The following is a 21,973-nucleotide window of genomic DNA, read 5'->3' as shown; positions in this document are numbered from 1 at the left end:
TAACTATGAAGATGAAACAGCTTGTAACTGGCACAGACTTGGTGTTGAATTAGCTGACAGGTCCTGAGACCTGTATTGTTACTGTATGGACTTGTCTTGGTCTGACTTGAGATCTGTTTTACTTTGTTTTATCATAATAGTCACCTCATCATTAGATAATTTCCGTTGGGGGCAGCATGACAAATATGAAGTATGCAACATGTTACATACATCATACACAGCACTTTCAGACTTACAAACCAATGAAGAAAGATCAAGGTACAGAGTATGTTAGTGATCATATAAAAATGCCCCTATGGAGCTCTTGACACAAAGAAGAAGCCACAATCAGCATGAGTATTATATTCTTGCTGGTAAAAGACCAGCAATGCTGATGACTTGTGGCACCAAAGAAAAGGAATATGAAGTCTGAGTATATGTCATTTCAACTGTTTGCAATTTGAACTTGTATCAGTATCACTGTAACTGGACTAATAATAATAACTTTATTCAGACTAACAATAAATTTTTGCCTTTGATACAAGTATGTTTTCCTTTCCTATAAAAAGATTTTGTTTGTAACAAATTGAAGGGGTTTTAAGTAACATACTATGCAACTTGGATGGAACTAGTTGGTAATATTTAACGGGGGATGTCATAAGCACTTCAGCACTCTTCCCTTTATCTCTTTTCATTTTGCTTCTCCACAATTACTTGTTCAGCCTTAGTCATAGAATGCCCTTTATAAGGTTCTCATGAGCAGGAATTCTATGAGATTACATTTGCTAGAAATTTCTGTTCCTTTTAAGGCACAGCAGGGTCAAGGTGGATCTAGATAAGTGTTATATAAGGGAGAGGATGGTATACTCTAGCATGTGCAGAAGGTTCTTTTTTATGGAGCCTTCTCCCTGAGCTGTGTCTTTAGCTTGCACTTCTTAAACAAACAAAAAACCCCACCAGTCTTCCTGGTCTAGCTCCTGAGGATGGGGAGAAACATCATAAACAAGAAACTAGCAGTTTCATTATTTTCACATTTGACAATGACTGTGGGCGTGTTATTCAAGGTAACCTACAAAACCAGAACAGGCCAGCTTAGGTGAATGTAGCATTTTTATTTAAAATGACTATTCAGATACATCAAGGAAGCACAAGCAGAGCTGTGAAAATTAACTAAAACATGTAGTCTACGGAGCTGGACAGTAGACTGAATATTTCAGGACCTACATCTTGTTTCCAGCTTCAGAGCACACCAGCTACATGAATCATTTGACCTCTCTTGGCCTTGATTTCAGGTCTCTTTCTCTGCATTTCCTGAAATTTATGATTGCAAAATAGCTACCTCCATGGGGAGCTGACTGTGAAACCTTTAGCTGCTAGTAGAATATAAAAATGCAATACTAATCACTCAAGGTTGCCAGATACTACTCTCAGAGAAAAATATTTGTTAAATTGCTAAAAATGATGCCAGCCATATGTGAATGTATGAAGACAAAGCAAAATCCTTACATCCCTCTCAGGATAAGGAAAGTAGGTGAAATTTTAGGAGAGGTTGATCAGTGGATCAGAACTAGAGAACTCCAGTTCTCAGTGACATGAAGGAGACTTGTCCCCAGGAGTCCCTCATTGTTGAACATCTGTCAAGTATAAGCTGATCACGAAAAGATGTTGTGCCCATTTTTCAGCCCCACAAAGCATCCATCCTGCCCCAAATTTTTAGGACAGGCGAGAGAGCAGCAAAAGGGAACACAGGATATGGAGGAGAGGATTCATCTCATCTTGAATAATCTAAATTATAGTTTTTGACTTTAAATTAGTTACCTAGGCTTCTACTGTAGTCAACTGAATGACACTGGCACTTCCAGACAGTGATTCCAAACATTCAGTTCAGAATAGATGAGTAGTAACTTGCATTAATTTTTAGATGACTAAAGTTGGATGAGAACAGCTGTGAAATCTGTGAATTTTGTAGTAACAGAGATAAACTTACTATAATAACATCAGAAGAGTGCATCATATTTGTATAGGTAGATTTGTATCTCTTTAAGTTTCATTCAGATAATTTCTGTAGTATCCTTCTATTTGTGTACATACCAGCGTTCCTCTATAAACCAGTCCTATTTGAATCCACACATGCAACATCATTAGATTACAGACTTAAATATTATTAAAGCATTACCTAAATGACAATTAAAATGTTTCAGTATTAGTAGCCATTGATATCCATTCCTGATCTCTGCTATTGGAGATTTTTGAGGTAGTGATGGTTCTTAATTTTATTTATTAACATTTGTTCTTAGTACTATTGCAGGCAAGCATGCTCTTGAACCTTCGGCATATTTCAAATTAATGTTATAGTCTGCTGCGAGGGGAGGGTTTCATACTGACCTTACAGATAAGTGACCTCTCTGCATGTATGTGTTTTGTTCCTGTGTGTGCTGTAGGTAAATCTTACTGTTCTTTGGAATCTGTGTGTATGAGACATAAGGCTGACGTAGTGTGATGTGCCGTTTTTTTTTCTTTTATAAATGAACGAGGGGATGCAGATTCCTGTTGTAAAATGTTTCAACTTTTTATAAGCTCAAATCCACTATATTTTTCTTTATAAAATATAGGTTTATGTTTTTTCTTGTAGGGAAATCTTCCAGACTTTGTTAATAGTTACTGTATGTTTTTTTCTTTTTTTTTCTTTTTCCATGCCATCACTATTCATTCATATTCTGGATCAAAGGTAAAATGCGTTCTTTTCCAGTATGTAAAATCACATAATCTTCAACTTTTACTCCTCAGAAAGCGTACATTAAAACTGACTTTGAAGCATAAAATGTACACTGTCTTTTCAGAAATATTTTACTCTCATCTGACAGGATTACTCCATACAGTTAAGAATGAGTATTGAAACAACCACATTTCCAATGCAAATTTTGAAAGTAAAGCTAGGAGTATAATGACAGTATCTTTAAGAAAAGACAGTAGGAAAATTATGTGAATTAAAGACCAAGTTTATCCTCAGAGGCAACTAGGAAAGCTTTCCAGTGTTATGACAATAAAAAACAGTATTCTGATATGCAAAATTAAAATCAAATTAAACCATTTTATTTTAGGTGAACAGTAGTATATGTCAGTAGTATAAAATTATGATCTACTATTACTGATCACATTCCTTTTGTCTTTTCTTTTTTACTTTGAAAAGCTGTATTTTTAACATTTATTAAAATATGAATAGTCTTAATTTTCTTGACTTTAAATTCTAAAACTAATAACACTCTAAGCCCCTGTGAGCTAGCACCAAAAAAGAAAACCTCTTGTCATGTATTTCTCAGTTCTTAATCTTTCTCATACTATGTAACAGAAAAAGAAATATATAGGAACATCCTTCTGAAGTACTCACAAAAAAAAAAAAAAAAAAAAAAGCGGAATGTATGATCATAGTTCACCTTTGGCTTCCTCAGAATGTTTTCCTTCTTTAAATAAGCAGAAACTTCCATAAAGCCTTTCTACAGTCGTTATTGAGCTAAATTATGTGCAGTAATATGTAATACTACTGTAATATATCAAAAGATGCACAAACATTTTAGGAGTTACTCAGTCCATTCAGTGATTTCTTTCCTTTCTCACATGTAGAAATAAATCAATAAGTTTTACTTTGAATATTAGGAATCCAGTAAGATCTGGCCCAGGAGCAACTGGAAATAACTTCCTTGTAACAAAATACTCCTTGTCCCTGCTGTACAAACACAGTCTTAAGCCTTTTCAGCCAAAGATTATTTTATAAGCACAGTAGACTCTTCTATATAAGAAGTTACCAGTATAACAATGAGATATGTTGGTTATGAAAGTTATTTGTCATTAAAATTAATTGTTTACAGTGAATGGAGGGAATTATAATACCAATGTAAACATGCTTAGGTGTTTGAGGCTATTTCCCCGTCTAAACATACAGAATATCTGTATTGACAGAGGTTCAGAGGTTTTTGTGCTAAACACAAACTGAAAATCTGAGGAATTACGTCCACTGGGACCATTTGTGGAAAAGGATTTGTGCAGGGTTTTGAAATTTAATCTTAAAAATCTCACCATCCCCACACAAGTGCATGCATGGTTACTGCCTCTTTCTCTATCCCTCTCCATGAAGGAAATGATTAAAATGCACAATACCGTCTCAACTAGGAACTGTCATATCTGTTTGAGAGCCACTGAATACAAGCATTAAAGCCATTAAAGCAAAGCTTTTTTGTTGTACTTCTTTTAGAGATATTTTGTACCCACTCATATCGGATATCGGATGAGCATCAGACTAGTGAGAGACAGTTTTTCCTTAGGAAGCGTAAGCTGCTTCATCTGCACCTGGTCAGATGACCCCCAATATTTTTCCATTTATGAATATCATGAATAATGTTTCTGCCCTTACTAGACTTCTCATTAGAAATCTCTCCTGATTTTCAAATTTCTCCATGTTTTTTTTTTTTTTTTTTTTTCCTGTAGTAAACATCACAGGCTTGTACATTATGTTCCTTTTTAATCTTGTATAAGCTTTGTCTACCTCTCTATTATATATAGGAGCGCTTACCTCAGGACTTATTAGGAGAAAGAAAAAAGAAAATATATTTCATTATCTTGATGACAATTTTCATCCGTGGAAATATTTCAGTTGATTACATGATATAGATGGTATAAAATAAGCACCTGATAGAAGCAAGTTGAATAAAAACCATGCAGGTCCCTTTTTTACAGACAGTCCATGTTGAATATATTTGATGACACTTAGATGCAAAATTGCTGCTGACTACCAGTGTAGGTTAGACTAAATAAATATTCTGAAATATCTTTACACTCACTATGAATTTTTCTGGAAAAATACAGTGGAAAATTAATTTTGAAGACTGACTTGACTCTTTCAGAAAGATGGCATCATTTTCTGAAGAAGTGGGTTAACATTAAAGCATTTTACTATCTTATTATCTAATCTTATACATAAAGATTTATGTTCACCAGCTTAGCATTTTAAAGATCTTTAATACTATTCAATAAAATTGGGTACTGCAGCTAATTTTATACTCCATAATAAAAAAAATCTGTGCTGGTAAATCAGTCATTTTTAAACTCTTAATAAAAATAAAAATGCCCAGATGTAGATAGTATTTTGTTGTAAGTACTGTAATATATAATGTAGTTGATTGTAGTATTTAAGTTGAATAGTGATTCTATCTTGAACTAATCTTTTTGTATATTGTAGTTGCTAAATTAATTATTGGTTTTAGGCACTTATAAATAGTTTCATTAAAAAAATAGTAGAAGGTACCTGCTGATGTTATAAAAAGTCCTTTTTTTTTTTTTACATTAATAGGAAAAAAAAACATTTAGTTTTATCATTCTAACAAAAATAAATAGATAATTCTGTAAGTCCTTCTGACAATTGTTTTAGAATGTTTAGAGTCTACCTTTACACATAAGTATATTTTATAATGAAGCATTATACAAATATGCATGTTTTAACTTTGGTTAAATTAATATATTCAATAGCAAAAGTTTGTCTTAACTTTGGAAACAGTTTAAAGCTTACAGATGACAGAATATTTACAATATTCATTTATGGCTTCTACTCCTATTTGTTCTACTTGCAGCATCCAGATTTTCAGGAGGCAGAACTTGGCCTAGATTTTCAAAGCACAGTTTGTGTTCAGGCACCTAAATAACGATCAGATTTTCGAAATAGGGAGTGTTCATTCCCCAGCTCATGACAACCCTGTCATGATCTCCACATCCAACAGTCTCTAGAGAAATAAAAAAAAAAGAAAAAAGTGCTATTTTGGTGCTTAAATGTGGACTGATCTCTGTTTGAAAATCCGCGTTGGTTTTGGTTGCTAAGCCCTTAAAACAACAACAACAACAACAACAACAAAAAAGTAACTAATCCCTCATACTTCTATGGGAAGCATACATGCTTGCAAGCTGTTTAAATTGAGGTCCCCAGTCTGCAAGATACTCATAATTCTGATCCGCATCTGATGCGTTTGAGCCTAGAGAGCTGAGGGATCCAGCCAAAGAGCCGGTCCCCTCAAAGGCATATGTCTGAAGTGAGTCATACGGAGGAGCACTAGGATCGGTATTGGCTTCTTCAAGCTTTTCTAAAATGAATTGCCTGAACGCCGCACTGTCCGGGCCAACCTGCAGAGACTGTCTGTAGAGGCTGTGGATTTCTGTGGTGATGTTCTTTCGAGGTCTGTGCGTCCTCATGACAGTACGGGTCCTCAGTGCTGAAATATCGAAAGCTTCTGTGTCCTCCTCTCCACCTCCTTCATCATCGTACCTGACAATGTTCTCCCTGAACTCTTCTATTTTCTCCGAAAACAGAGACTTCTGCTGCTGCTGCCTTATGGCTACAATTGCCAAAATGGAAACTGGCAAGAAAGCAAAAACACAAAGGAAAAAGTAAACAGAACCAGGGACTCTGAATGGGCTCAGAAACACCTAAAAAGTGGTAATGTGTCTTAATATCAGTGCTACTGCAAAGTGAAGCTATCTTCACAGATTTATAGAGCTTTAATCTTTATGGATTTTATGGTTTTGAGATGAACATAGTATGTGATGGTAAAATGGTTACGAAGGGACTTATAAAATGGGTGAATGAAATGGAGCCATTCTTTGGGCAAATGAGAGTTTAAAGCAGCGATAGGAACACAGGTTACGCTTTTTGAAACTGCTTTGCGTTATCATCTAATATATCAATTCTAAAATTCAAAATTTAATTTCTCTCTCTCTGTCTCCCTCTGCCCATCTTCTTCTCAGATGAAAGCCTCAGGAAGAGCAGATAAAAAATGAAAGACAGTGAGTGAGAGAGAGATCCTCCTCAACTGGTAGGAAATAACCGAGTTACACAGACTATTTAGGGTGCGGTTCAATTATTTCTATTACATTGGTTTTGATATTTGAAGACTCACTAAATTCAGGAGTTATTGTAGAAATGCCTAGTTACCACCAAGACCTATGAATCAGAGCAGCTTGTTTCTTACTTATTTGAAATCTTATTTTCTTTTTTCCCCCTATTTAGAAGCATTATTCTTTTTTAATCTTAGCTCATATCATTCTGAACTGAGTGAACCAAGTACTCTATGACATTCACAGAAATTGATGATTTCAGTTTTTAACTAAATTTAACTGCACTATTTATTACAATCTCATTATACTTATTCAATAAATAAGTAGATTGTGAACTAAAATTCTTTACTCAGGATGTAACATAACAAAACTACCACTAGATTTCACCTCACTTATAGGGATTAGATACCCAAAGTACTTTATTTTCCTATATTTATTACATACTGTATCATGTGAGTAGGAGATATTAACACCAAACTTGACAACACTGAAAAAATGTATTTCTACAATACTATGCTACAGTTACAAATAGAAAGAGGAATTTCAGTTCTCCAAACCCTTGGCATGATGAACTTTTCTAATAACAAGTATGATGATAAGTATGACTGACTAAAAGGAAAAAAAGAAAAAATGAACATTTGGATTTCAGACCATAAGTGACAAAACATAATATGTAAAAAACATTTATTATCTAATTTTAAATAACCACCAAAATACTTTATGTGATTTAATGCATTTTGAATATATATATATATATATATATATATATATATATATATATATATATATATATATATATGAGGAGTGCGGTAGATTTGTTTCTTTCTGTTTGTAATTGATATGTGTGTTTGTATTTCTGCTTTGACTTTTGTGATATGCATTAGCTCATAAAGCACCAAGGGATAATTCCATCTGGAAAAAAGATCTCTCTGCAAGTAGTGATGAAGCCCTTGATGAATATTTCCGTTGATGACCTAGGCAATGCAGTGATAGTCCCTCATTCTCACCCCCTTACAGGCATAAAGCAAAGTGAGCAGGCTTAGATGTATTACTGCAAGCAAAGAAAACCTTGAAATGCATGCTAGCTCACCTGTAAACTCACACTGAATGGAAGGTATTATGCAGTGACATTAGTCAGGAAAGCTGCTTTCGAGTGCCAATAATGAAGGTTGCCTGGGACAAGGGAAACTCAGGTTCAGATAAGGTGGTTCTGGAACTGCAGATCAGTCTAGAAACCACAAATCTCAATCATATGTTCTGGTTTTCTCTGTTGGAAACCAGAAGATGGTAGTTTCCTAGACTTTGATATGGAGCCAGGATACAGTTAGAGTCTGTCCAAGAGGACTGTTATTTAGACACAATAATTGTGAGCTACTCTTCTGTTGTTTTGTGAACTCTTCTACTCTATTGTGAATAGAATCCCTGTGTTAGCTACTCAGTGTGTTCTTAGGGATAAATAATTAATAAAAAAAATGATTTTTTTGTAGGCCATTGTTTTTCTGCAGTTTTCTGCTTGTCACCTACTCACAATAGCTCAAAGTTATATAAGGATTCTGATTTACAGTTAATTGATAAAGGTGTTGCTTCTGGAGAACTCAAATGAGTTTGTGGGACTGAACCATAGGGTTTGTGGGAACCATAGGGTTCCATTCTGGGAGAAATTTCAACGAGTGCTCACCAAGAGATTCAGTCAGGGGGCCAAAGGTGCAATAACAGGAAATAATTAAAGCCAGATTCTATACCTTACACTAAGGAAAATCAAACCATAAGCTTGCAGACAGAATGAATATGATCTTTAACATGTCTTCCTTTTTCATTGGTACAAAGTCAAAATAATTCCATTAACTTTGCTGGACTTGTCTTTCTTTTTGCATTGCTACAATGACAGATCAAAATACAGCATCAGAATAGAACTGCCAACCTTCATTTTCAAGCCTCACAGCTTTCCTGTGGTTAGTGATGATATGCTTAGTGTTGTATGCTGTTATTTATAGACTAGTAGAGGTCATACTGTATAATGAGGGTAGATAAAAGAATGTTCTTTTCCTCAATATCCTACATGGAAAAAAAGTAGGGTTTACTTAAAAACTGCTTTGTAATTCTTTCAGTGATAGAGAAGTTTAAAAAATGTTGCTAATTTTATTCACTCTCATTAAGAAATATATTGGGAGAATAATTATCCATGAAAATTTTATTTCTTAGAGTAATGTAGTTTCTGTTACTATTACTTCTTTCTTTCTTGACATTACATAACTGGGTATTACATTGCAGTTTTCTTGTTTGTTTTGTTTCAACAAAATTCTAAAAGTAGAGAAAAATATAACTTATGCTAGATCTTCAGTTTATAATGATGATTTGATATTATGCCATTTTAAATTAGTGAAATCCTGATTCTATATGTTTTCTGAATTTGGAGTTGTTTGTTTGAAATATTTTATTTCCATTAGAAAAATTTGTTTCCATATCATGACCCATCACTTATTTGATGATATTTTTGGAAATAACATTTTATGACATGTTCTATTATATGGCATAATAGGGACATGCCATATTACTACACAAACAACAGTGTTTCTTTACTGAGTCTGGCCTCCAGGCCAAAGGCCACCATCAGTGACCAACTCTAAACTCAGTTACTTGGCTGGGAACATAAATTCCGTTTTCTAATCACATCACTCTTTCTTCATTCTTGGTCTCAGAAACTAGCATACCTTACCCTTTCTAATTCAGGCATGGAGTTTGAGGACAGGCATTTAACCTTTGGCTCATGATTAGAAATGCAGTATGCCAACTATTATAATGGATTTGTGTTATCACATACTTTGGAAAGAAAATAGCAGGGATTGCTGCACAGTTCATTGGTAAGAAGACTATTTCTTTGGCTGGTGTCACTCCACTATGGCTTGTGGCAGCCCTAGTCCTGTGCAGGGCAGGACCTTGGATGGTGGGACTGCTTTTGTGGGTGGCCATTCACCAGCTACCTATGACAGGGGCTTCTCTCTGCAGAGGTACAAGCTGCCTCATAAATTATTCTTATGTATTTAGATAACTCTCAAACCCACATCTTGCATCCACAACTTCCTAGATGTAATTGAAGCTAATTTGGAGTCTCCTGAGGGGAAAAAGGTGGTGTTCCGCTCTTGAAGAAATGGCTGTCTGGAGATGCTACATTATTGAGTGAGCAACTCTGTGTTTATTTCTAGAGCTAGTATTGCTTCCTGATAGTATCATTACTCTTTTTTTTTTTTTTTTTTTTTTTTTTTTTTTTTTACTTTTTCTCTTATCACTTTGCTCTGCATGTTATTATTTGCTCTACATTTGATATACCTAAGGCAGAATGAGAATGAGTAGGGTTCTGCTCATACTAATCTAATTCTAATACAGCCTTTGGCTTTCCAGATCTTTATTACTACTACTGCCAAAGGAATAGACTGGACCATAACTCAGCTAAAGTCAACTTTTAGGCTTTTAGGGCCTTGTATTAAAATTCTCTCTCTCTCTCTCTTTTTTTTCTTTCTTTCTTTTTTCTTTTCTTTTTTTTTTTTTCCTTAGAACTGGTGGGGGGGGGCAGGAAACTTACAGTCAAGAAAACAGAAGCAGAATGAAACATTTGCCTTATTGTGATTTTTCTCAATAGGACAGTACTTCCAGTCTTCTACTCTAGGAAACACCTTTGCCACACAATCAAGCCTACTGCAAAAGGAAACAGAGTTATTTCACTTATTATTACTTACCTAGGAGAATTAGTACACAAGCCAAAACAGCAACCAAAGCTTCTGTACTCAGACCCAAGGAATACATGAAAGCTCCATATCGACAAAAGAAGATGCTAACTTCAATGTCACAGTCACAGACAGTGATAGTTAGAGTGTTTGTGCTTGTAAGTGGTGGGGTTCCATTATCCAAAATTAAGATTGGCAAGTAGAAAGAAAGCTGCTCTTGTCTACTGAAGCCATTTTTTGCTGTGAAAATTCCAGCAGTGTTATCTAGAAGATAAATCATATGCATGATATACATTCATCACGTTTTAACAATAGCAATAAAATCCAGCAGTATCTGACCATACTATTATAAACAATAGTACTGTGGAAAATTACAGATTAGAAAAGGTAAGAGAGTTAAGCCGGGTGCTGATAAGTGTTATTTTAGTGTCAACCCTGAACAAATGTATTTATTTTAACAGATATATTTGAGGGGCAATAGGAGCTCTTTTTTTTTAATGTTCAAAGATAAGGAAAAAAACCCAACTCATTCAGTATCTTAACACCTGCTCAGACTACATTCTTAAAATGGTTCCATGTAACCAGTTGCTATGAGTCCTGCAGTTCATAGATGAGTCATAGACAGTTTACCAATCAAAAGGCTCCAAAACTGTCTGACAGTACAGAGAGAAGGCAGATGGCAAAGGAGAGAAAGCAAGAAAAGAGTGCATTAAAATAGCCATTTGTTCATTCCCTGACTTAAAACTAGAGCTAGCTACTGCTTAAGCCAGGGAAACGTTGCTAGAGGCTCTTGTTTTGCTTTGTATTTAACTATTAGTATTCAGAAATTAACTCTATATGAAACCTGTTAAGCAGCAAATATTCACCTTCTGCTACATATCAACTAATTCAAATTTGAAACTTGTCTAAGATTTATTTCTCCAACAAGCTAAATTATCCCTGCTTAAATCTGTGTGTAATGAAAAGAAGAAAAGAAACATATAGAAAGAAGAAAACATATACAAAAGAAGAAAAATATTAATAAAACATAAATATTTACATGTTGGGATTTTTAATCATGGCAGGAAGAATTATTGCATGGATGTACATAGAAAAAATATTTCTACAATTATCTATAACGTATGTTTATTCAAACAGTCTACCAAAGTTAACTCCCTCACATTTAAGTCCATCTCGGTTTCTTAGTCATGTTAAAGAGAGCAATTTTCAGATAAAATACATGATTTAAACTGTATGAGGAAATAAGATTACACTCTTCTGTACTTGTTTAGAGTATTTGTTTAGAATTTTGGTTTTGCTGTAGTAAAAATGTAACACACTTGCATTAACAGCAATTTTCTGTTTCTGTCAATCTTTTTTCTTAGAAAGACCAATGATTTTAACAAGAAAGTTTATATATCCACATCCTACATTAAAAATACAATGATTAAGGAATCCTAGTGTATTTTTAATCTTAATATTCTTTTCTTCTTTGAAATAAAACTGGGTTTTGCTATTTTTTTTAATAGAAGAGCATAAAACAAAAACTCAGTTTCATAACCTATTCCAACCTCTTTAGGATTATTGTATTATTGTTGTGAAATGTGTCTCATAATGTGCTCATATCTTACACCAAAATTTTCTATACTTTTTTTTTTTAAATAAAATTGATGACTCTAGGACCATTAGAAGCATGACTCTCATTAGGAAGGTCTTAAAGAGCTTATATGAGTGACACTACCTTGATTATCTTTGACAGTAAAATGTGAGTTGTTTGTGGCCTCCTGAGCCAAGGAGAAGAAAAAATGGTGACCTTCTGCTGAATCATCTTTATCCACTGCACTGATGTTCTGAATTAGCTGAAAACACAGATAAACAGAATTATTTAAGAATAAAAGTATTTACTTGTTCTTAAAACAATAAAAAGGCATACTATGTTATAGTAAACTATTGATTCTGGAGATGGAATCTGTGAATATGTATGCATGCTGTATGCACTCATAAATGTACACGTGCCATACCCAAACAAGTCTCATTGAGATTTGCTGATGTTCTCATATGTATTAAATTGTTCTGCAAATATGCTGTTTTGATTTTTCATCTTGAGAGAGGTAAGCATTAAAACTTTAAGAAAATATGAAAGATTTCCTCGATCAAAAGACAAGGGATAAAAAACGTTTCCATTAAAATATACATACATACACACATACACACGTATATAGATATACACACACATACACAGTATTTGCCCTTTTTTTAAAAAAGGTGAAAGTATATTATTCTACTTTTGAACAAATCCCTCTATGCTATGTCCATTTCCTTCTGGTCTGCAAAATACATAGACATCATTCAGCTTATATATTGCAATTGCAGTAAGTGAGATATGATGAAAAGCTCATGTGCTGAATTGTTAATTCTGGAAATCATAACATACTGATTATGGAATTTCTTGGTAATATTTTTTTTTTCCTCAAGAAGACAAAAAAACTTTCTCTTACAAATATGTCAAACCTGATTGCCATCTGTAAGATGAAAATCAAGATTAACATTATAGCATTAAGAAGAATGTCTTTTATCTTTGCAAATAAACAACCACATTCTAGTTAATACAATTAGTAATATTTCTGGTTACAAAGAGCTAATATTTGTCACTTTTATCAGTGAATATGCAGTGACTCAAGCATCACAGCATATAGCCAGAAAAGATCCTCACCAATCAGGAGGAAAGCAACCTGATGCAAGCCCAACAAAATTCAGAAATGATAAAATCCATTACATCAAGTTCTTTTTTTTGTCAGTAACCCCATACTTTGTAGATAATTGTACTCAGGAGATTTCAAGTCTTAACACCTCTCATCCAGAAAGTACCTGAATACCACAAGGACCATTTTAGAAGCAAAGACAGTGGAAGCTGACACCAGCCTTCAACCTGTGTCTTTGAAAACTCTCTCCTGATTAAACCATTTTTCAGTTCAAAATCTAAGATTTCAGCACACATTCTTTCTCTTTTCAAATAAGTTGAGTTTGATGAAGTCATCACAGCAGAGTGAAAAATGTGGCACATACCATAGAAGCATTTGTACTTTGTCCTTTTTTATACATGAAATTTATTCCAAATCTATATTTTGACTCCATGGGAATATGAAGATTTTTCTTATTGTCACTAATTAGATGAGTGATTGCTCAGTGATGTACCTGGTAACAGTGTACAAAGAACAAAACTTCTTGAGAAAAAGTTTTCTCTTTCCTCAGTGAAAAAAAAAAAATCACTAAGGTGATGAAAATACATAAGTATAGGCACAAGGGTCAAGAAATCAGAGTAGAGTAATAACTGATTCCTAATACTATCTTGAGAGTAAATCATAATTTTTATTTTTTTATGGAATATATTTCCTAGAATATGTTAAATATCAACAGCAGTAGAGACTGAAACTCTATATATCCAGTCTAAAACAGGAACAAGTAGCACATTTTCCTGATGTTATTCTGCTATATACCCCAACAAATTAAAAAGACTTCACTGGTCTTTGCTGAGGATTTTCTGGTGACTTCATGTTTACTGTTGAAAAAAATCTTTGTATGATATGTGTTCGTCCCTACAGTTCAGGGTAATGAAGGCAATGAACTCAATATATAGGTTAATACAGCAATACTGTACAGTAATACGGATGTCTTAGTCACATCTAATATACTGTTATTCTTAGTTCAGCTTCTGAAGCAGGGAAGAGAACCCCAATAATTTAGCTCTGCCATACTAATGGGATACCTGAGTTGACTTATTCAGAGCTTGGTCAGGTACCTCTGCTTAGCAGACTATTTCTTCACCAGTCCTAGAAATATCTTAAAATCAAAACCAAGTTTCTGTCTGTTTATGATTTCAGTGGTGTCTCTTTCTATTTGAAAAGTAAAGTGAATTTCAAGGAAATTTCTATGGGTGGAAAAAGGGTTTGAACAGACTGTTTCAATTTTTTTTTTTTTCGCAAAAGATGTTGTCCATTATTTGAAGTCATTATGAGGAATATAAGAAGTCTTATAGTTACTGGATTAATTAATCATACAATCGTTTTTCCCCTGTTTAGGTAAGGATGTAGCTTGCTAAGACCCTGATTTTGAAGTAAGAATTATAGGAATTCCAAATTTCCTTTCTTACTGCAACTAACAAAAAATGTGCTAGCTTTAGATGTGATTTTTAAACTCCCATTTTTCATTCTGATTAATGGTTATTTAACCAAGTATTAAGTATAACTTTGGGAAAAAAATTTAGGAGCCTATCATTTTCCTCCATAAATTTTAGCTATATCTGAATCAAATCAATATAATTCTGAGGAGCACGTCTTACCTGAAGAAAACTCCCATTGTTTTGATCTGTCCTGTGCTGTTCTATGCAAATTTAATACTTCTTATAGCTTTCTAAGCATAAATACAAGTGATTCAGGGCAAATTCCTTTTTTTTTCTTACTATATTCTGCTAAGATTCGGCAAAACTTGGATAAGTCTATAAAACATTCATAAAGCAATAGGAAGATCTGATTTTGCTGAGTATGAAGGAAAAAAAATAGCCCAGAAAGAAGAATATTTTTTCCAAGTTTCCTAGGCTTCCTAGCCTAAACAAAAGTTTAGGCTTTTGTACACCTAAACTAGGAAATTTTAGCCCTTCACCAAAGAAACTGGCTTTACAGAATGAAAAATTGCATTTATTACTTCTGAGTTAAGATTCAAAAAAACCTACTTTTAATGAGTAGACAAAGAAGGAGGGTGAATATTTGCCATTTATAATCTTGCTTCTGCAATATTATATCATATTGTTGCATTGCCTTTGCTGAAATTGCAAAGGTTAGTAAAACTTGTTATAGTTTCACAAAAAAGTGATGGCCTAAAATATCTAACTTCATGAATCTATTTGATTAGTGGATATTTTCTACCATAAACGTCATCGGTAGTGGTGTCTAAGATTTTGGTAACAGTCTTGATATCTCAATGCTTAATTATTTTGTATAGAAGGGATTTTTTTTTTCATAAATCTTCCAATTAGCTACTAGAGTATTGTTTGTCCTGCAAATAACAGGTAAAGGAGTTGCTGGCTTCCTGATATTCTTGATGAAAATTCATTGAAAATGTATTTCCTCAGTCCAAATTGTCTCAGTGAATTGGAGTTATGGAAATATCTAGAAGGAATGGGAAAGCTTCTCTATTACAGTCTTTTCTTTCCTTCAAGTTCAGCTTAAGGCATCTGAAAAATCATGTTCAGTTTGATGCTGGTCTTCTGAGTGCATGATTTGGAGTCTTCTGTGTATGCTTCCATGTGCAACTGTAGTATTAAAAAAGCCTTGTCATTCCTATTAGACAGACAGAAGGAAATAAGAACTGATTGGCTACCTCTCTCCTTCTATTTAATAATTTTAATAACTGTATCAACATCTTTAGAAGGTTCTTTTTTTTTATTTTTTTGTTTTTTGTTCTCCTTTTCACTCAACTTCGAAGGACGTAAGAAATCAGATCATATATCTGTTTTGTTTAAATTGGTAGAGGCCTTACAAGTTGGATTTTTATCATGCCATGAAAGAACACATCCTTTGCTTAATAATATTTGATGACCATCAAAATTTAGTACATGTAAAAGATGAAATGTCTGCTCTCTTAATGAACATCTACATTCTCCAAGTAGAACTTCTACCTGAAGACCACAGTCTCTCTTTTGGCCGCCTCTACCCTTTTATTGAGGACCAGGTTGACACAACATTGATCTGAGTCCTCTGGATGTACTCAAAGATATTTCTATTCAGCTATAAACAAAATGGTGAAGAGCTCAGCAAAGGAATCACTATAATCAAGTTAATGCCATGACATTTAAGTCCTCTTTTTATCTTTGTTCATATATGCTGATAAACTGTTCCTACCTATTCCATTCCTCTATGATCTGATACTGTTGAATCATGATTTGTATAAAAAAAAAGAATAAGGAATTTTCCATGGAGCACTGAGCCCACATTCTCAAAATGTTACACTCTGTCCATCTGCAGGTGTAGCTTAGAGTAACTTAGAGGGACTGCTAGAAAATACTATATTTCCAGGGCTCTACCCACCTTTTTATACTCTAAAATGATGCCCTCATTTTTTTTTCTTTTTTCTCTTTTTTCATCATTGCTGCTTAGATGTTTTTTGTAAATGTTCAAGGGAACAAAACAAGGCGAAATAATTGTTACCTTTCTAACCCATCAATTTAACTTCTCCAGTATCAAAAATAATTGCAAGCCATGACTTCTTGGAAAGGATTTGTTTTGGCAAACTGCTTTTTTTTAAAGTTACTTTTATACCCCTAGAACATAGTCTTCTTAAAATTTCCCCCTCTTTTATTCTAGTAACATTCTATATAAACACTCTTCACTTTACAGTAACTTATGACTATTTTATTATATATTGTCTTGAATAAATAAATGTTTTTTTCTTATCTCTAAGTGCTTAATGCATAGTCACTTCTATAGATCTAATAAACACTATTAAGTAAGCTGCAACATCAAATGCAGTTCATATGTAATCAAATGTAAAATTGAAAGAATTTAGAATTGCCAGAATAAATACGCATTAGAGAAGGCAGTGCTAAATCACAATGTAGGTATATTCAGTGCAGCTTGTCTTCAGCCAAAATATGTTTCTTGCATGATATGAAGAAAAACCAATATCGGCAAGAAATTGAAATTACCATACATACAACTAGATACATTTTGGATGCTCAGCTTGCTTACAAGTGGCCCACAAAGATGTTTGACATAGTTTATTTCAAGCTCTCAATCTGTAGCTTCAGCCTGAGTCAATTTATTAATGCCTTAGGAGTAAAGCTTACTGGGTCAAATCCTTTCCTGCTGGGTTGTCTGTAGCATTACTTTCAAGACAAATTTGGTCCCTTTTGTCTCCCGACCAATTTTATAGATTGTCTGTAGAATTCAACAGTTTGTAGTCATTACACACATACATAAAGAAAAGCTGTAAAGAACTAACACCACATCATGGTCATCACTTAACATCATACACCACACAGTTATACAGTAAGATTTAATATGAATGAAAATGAAATCCTATATTGGGTGGTTTATAAATATAATTCTATTAGATCTAATATTAGCTATTCCTACAATAGAGTGTAATTCCATTTTAAATAGCAAATTTCATGCTCAAGTTATTTTGAAAATAATATATTTAATACTTGTAGTGCAGTGAAAATGGTTTTACAATGTGCAAAAGAAAACTTTGTGTATAGTATGTAGCTAAGGAAAGGAAGTGAATTTCAGAGGTGCAGAAGATCTTGGGGACTATCCCTCAGCATGTCTTTTTCCAGTCAATTAGGAAGAAATAGCTACTTTAGATATACTATTTTATTTCAATTTCTATACAGGCTCTGATCTCAACTCATAACATGTAAGCAGATTTCTGAACTGTTTTGAATTGATTGTAGAAATAAGGCCAAATTAAGATATTTAATTATCTGATTGAGTCCATCAATTGCTTAAACTAATGCTTCTGAAATGCAAGTTGTATTATTCAGGGGACAACCACTTCTAAACCTCTTAGCTTCTAGCTGATGAAAATAAATAAACATTTTATGTAAGTAAAATTACAAAAATGAATAATAACTGTGAAGGAATGTTAAAATCAACTATCAATTCTCTTTTAAATCTTAAACATCAAATAAAATATAATCTCTGACTGTGATAATTATGCATTTCAGTTACAGCTTCCTTTTGTTCTTTGCAAGAACATTTGTTAATGGGAAGATTATTTAGCGTTGCTCTCTGAATTATTATTATTATTATTATTTTTCCTCCTCCTCCTCCTCTTTACAGTGACTGTTTATTCAGTGGATTTTAAAATACCTTAATTTGCTTTCCAAAAGTAACCACTAATGGAGTAATAGATATTATTTAACAGTAAACAGCTATGCAGTGATACTAGTCTTGGAAAATAAGCTACCTGGCTTTTTACATTGCAAGCAATTGCAAAACATGTCCATGTTATAAGCGTCCATATTTAATTCTGTGATATTCTGTTATTTAACTTCAAGTATTGATATAGCAAGCCTGATGATTTAGGAAATCTGTCTCTGTATATTTTAAACTTTTGTTGATATAATCAGTTTATTATTATGAAAGAGAAATTTCATAAAAAAACAATCTATGGAATCCATCATTGGATGAGACGGATGGTGCCTCTAAGACAGGACACAATGATATGTCCTTTGCTTTAATGATTGTTCTTTGACCTGACAATGAGTTAGCTGAAGGCTAGAGAGGTGGCTTGCTCCAAATATCTCTAAATCAGGGTAGCATTTTCAGAATTCAGAAATGCAGAACATGTGAACCATGTGCTGGTAGAAGAATATATAAAAAGATGCTGAAAGCTATAAAGGAATTACTTAGGCAACAGAGAAAGCTTTATTTAACTGTACACTAATCAAGGTCAAAGTAAACCAAGCCATTGTAAAGAGAAAGTCTCTAGGATTCAGAAATCAGAACAAAGCAAAACCATTTGAACAGAAATGTCATGGTTATCCCAAAGGTCTCTTTTGTATGTCCAAAGAATGCTTTAGGGCATTGAAAAAAAAAGTAGATTTTCTATGTATACAGCTTTCTGCTGTTTATGTTGTATCTTTTTTTTGTTTTATTTTAAAAAGTGTTTCTCTTTTTATTTTTTCTTTTACAGTTTTCTTTTAGAATCCTGAGCAGAATCTGGCTGTATGCTTGTGTGCACTTTGGGGCTTAGACTGTCAAATTGGATTGCTTATGAAAATGTATAGCTGTGGAGAAAAGTGAGTAAAGGAAAGTGAAGTCTCAGTGGTGTACCTGGGAGATTAGGGCAGCTATCCCCTGTGACCACATTCACCTGGGAAACAGCAGGGAACTTGTAAGTAGGAAATGAGGAGACCCTCAAAGGAAGGACACTTCCTTCAAACAGCAATTCTGCAAGTAACCAGCTTGGGAAGGTACTGCAAAGACCATGACTTAAAGAAGATCTTTAGACTTCCACTGAATTAGACAGAGTTTGAATGTAGTCCATAACGAATGATTTATAAACATAGTATTAAGAGAATAATAATGATCATTCTAGACTATGCTAGCTTGTTGCTGAAATTCCCAGGACTAATTTTTTGCTTCTGTGATGTTACCATGACTAATATCTATCTGTTATGTTGTTTAGTTCTTTTTAGAAGTTTTACTCTATACTTCTTGATCAGTTTTGGCAAAGAGCTGTACTAGTTTTGTTTTAAAGGGACGGTAAGATGCACACCCATTTTCTGGAACCTAAATTTCAGATTATGCATTTATCTATCAATAGAACTAGTTCTGGAAATAGACAAAATACAACTTGTACTTGCAATGAAGAAATAATCAATATTAAAAGGAAATCACAACACCTCCAATCACATATGTAGTTTATTTCAAAGTGAAAAATGATGGTTAACACCTTTGCACTTACCTGGCCAGAAAATGCATTTTCACACACAAATGTTTCATAATATTTAGGGAATTCAGGTGCATGGTCATTAACATTGAGAACTTGGATGTACACATTTGCTTCTGAAATTTTTTCTGGATTTCCTAATGGTTTAAAAAAAGAAAGAAATCTTAAGTTTAAGTAATCTACTACCTATTTTAAAGAAATGTAGAAATTAGAAATCTTTACATGAAAGAAAATAGTTACTGAGACCTATAGCTACATTTTATATCTTTTTTTAATATTCCTGTTCAAATGTATCTTATGATCTTTTTATTATGTTTCTGATTCAGTTTTTGCTCCAATCTTATAATCTGAATTTCCAACATCAATTATACAGTGTTTTCCTGATTTACTAGGGCTGTGTTTCCAAAAAAGTTTTTTTTCCTACAACCCATAAGGTTAAAATACAATAGTATATATAGAAATACGTAAGCATATTTGATACAAAATACTATATTTGTTCAGTCATTCAGTTACTAGATTGGAATCTGATTTAATGTAAGAAATAGAATCCGATCTGGATAAGGTTTTGTTCATGAGGAACCTCTCTAGCTCATGGAAAGCACAATGATCAGTCATAATCCTTTAAGAAATTCTATTACTCTTCCACTTTTCCTTTATTATTTTAAAATATTGAAGTTTTTAGAACAAATTTCCCCAAATTATACATACTTTCAAAACACTTCTGCCACTGCTAGCCATGGAATAATTGCAATGGATACTCACACTTAATCCTGGTTCTCAGAAGGCTGAGACTGCTCTAAAGAACACAGTTTGAATGTTGAACAACGGAGTTATTCTATCCATTGGTCTCCAAACACTTATTTGTAAAAAATTTGTAAAGAAATCTGATTTTACTGAGACATGCCTAAAGTATCACTATTGACTCACTTGATAAACCGAGCTTACAGTTTTGTTCCAAGTGTTATTTGCACAATAAATTTAATTTGTAGGCATTATGTGTCCATGAAATTTGTATTGTTTCACTCACTTGAGTATATTTTACTTCTGTGGTTTTAGAAATAAAAGCGATGTACATGTGGCTTATTCTGATTTGAAATGAAAAATAAACCTCCACCATAGGGCACTTTTATTCCTGTATTTACTTCATTTACCTAAGGTTTACAGCTATAACTATTTCAGACAAACAGAATCTAGATCTAACAGGATACAAAACCTATGTGTCAATTAGGTCTAAACAAAAAATGCTTTCTTATATAATAAAAGTATTCATAAATATGTCACCTGAAACCAATAGAAGGAACATTTGAGGGTTCTAAATGTCTCTTGGAAGTCTTTTGCTTATCAGTAATGGTTTGATCTACTCACATTAAATTGATTTTAAAACAATTTAATTAAAATGATTTTTTTTAATTGAATAATGACTCTTTATTTTCCATTCCAGGAATACTAAATAAGTTTATTTCAACCTACTCTGTCTAATCCACAAATAGGTGATTCATAAGAATATTCATATAGTTAAAATATACTGCATGACGTATCACTGCCTCTGACCAGATTTTAAATCCTTAAGGCTGTTTCTTACGTTAGGCAAATAGGCCTTTAAGAGAAAAGCAAAACATTCTCTTTTTTCGCCTTTCCTCCAGCAGTAGAGGTTTGGTTCATTCTTATGTTGCTTTTTTATGTATTATTGAATAGTTGCTTGGAGCAAACATTTGTTTTCTTGGATCTTAAGGAATCTATGCTGATAGCTTTGAGTCTTTTGCCAAAGGAAATGGCAGCAAAAGCAACTACCATGGAGATAAAGAGCTAGATAAGCAGCAGATTCACACTGACATTCCTCCTGTGAAATCACCAGATCTATTCTAATTTCCAGAAGCTTATGATCTGTCTACGTATTCCTAAAAATATTTCATTGCGAGATGACATTTCTCTTGTTGAAACCCAACACACATATGATAAACAAT

At 33.4% G+C, this 21,973-nt stretch overlaps 1 protein-coding gene across 3 annotated transcripts in view; it reads right to left on the bottom strand.

Annotated features, from left to right (window-relative positions):
* The window catches only part of CDH19 (cadherin 19), a 93,824-nt gene that overhangs the window by 25,278 nt on the left and 46,573 nt on the right, over positions 1–21,973 (bottom strand). For 2 of the 3 annotated variants that reach the window (XM_062570073.1, XM_062570075.1), the window contains 4 exons: positions 20,025–20,146; positions 12,298–12,415; positions 10,590–10,841; positions 5,416–6,377 (listed from right to left, as the gene is read on the bottom strand). In XM_062570073.1, the coding sequence (XP_062426057.1) occupies positions 5,887–6,377; positions 10,590–10,841; positions 12,298–12,415; positions 20,025–20,146 (983 nt within the window). In that variant the 3' untranslated portion in view covers positions 5,416–5,886. Of the gene's footprint in view, positions 1–5,415; positions 6,378–10,589; positions 10,842–12,297; positions 12,416–20,024; positions 20,147–21,973 lie in introns of those variants that run through there. The other variant, XM_062570076.1, reaches the window with a different exon arrangement.

Source organism: Rhea pennata, chromosome 2 (genome assembly GCF_028389875.1).
Source record: "Rhea pennata isolate bPtePen1 chromosome 2, bPtePen1.pri, whole genome shotgun sequence".
In the NCBI taxonomy this organism is placed as follows: domain Eukaryota; kingdom Metazoa; phylum Chordata; class Aves; order Rheiformes; family Rheidae; genus Rhea; species Rhea pennata.
The sequence above is the reverse complement of the archived record's forward strand: the minus strand, read 5'-3'. Positions and strand labels throughout refer to the sequence as shown.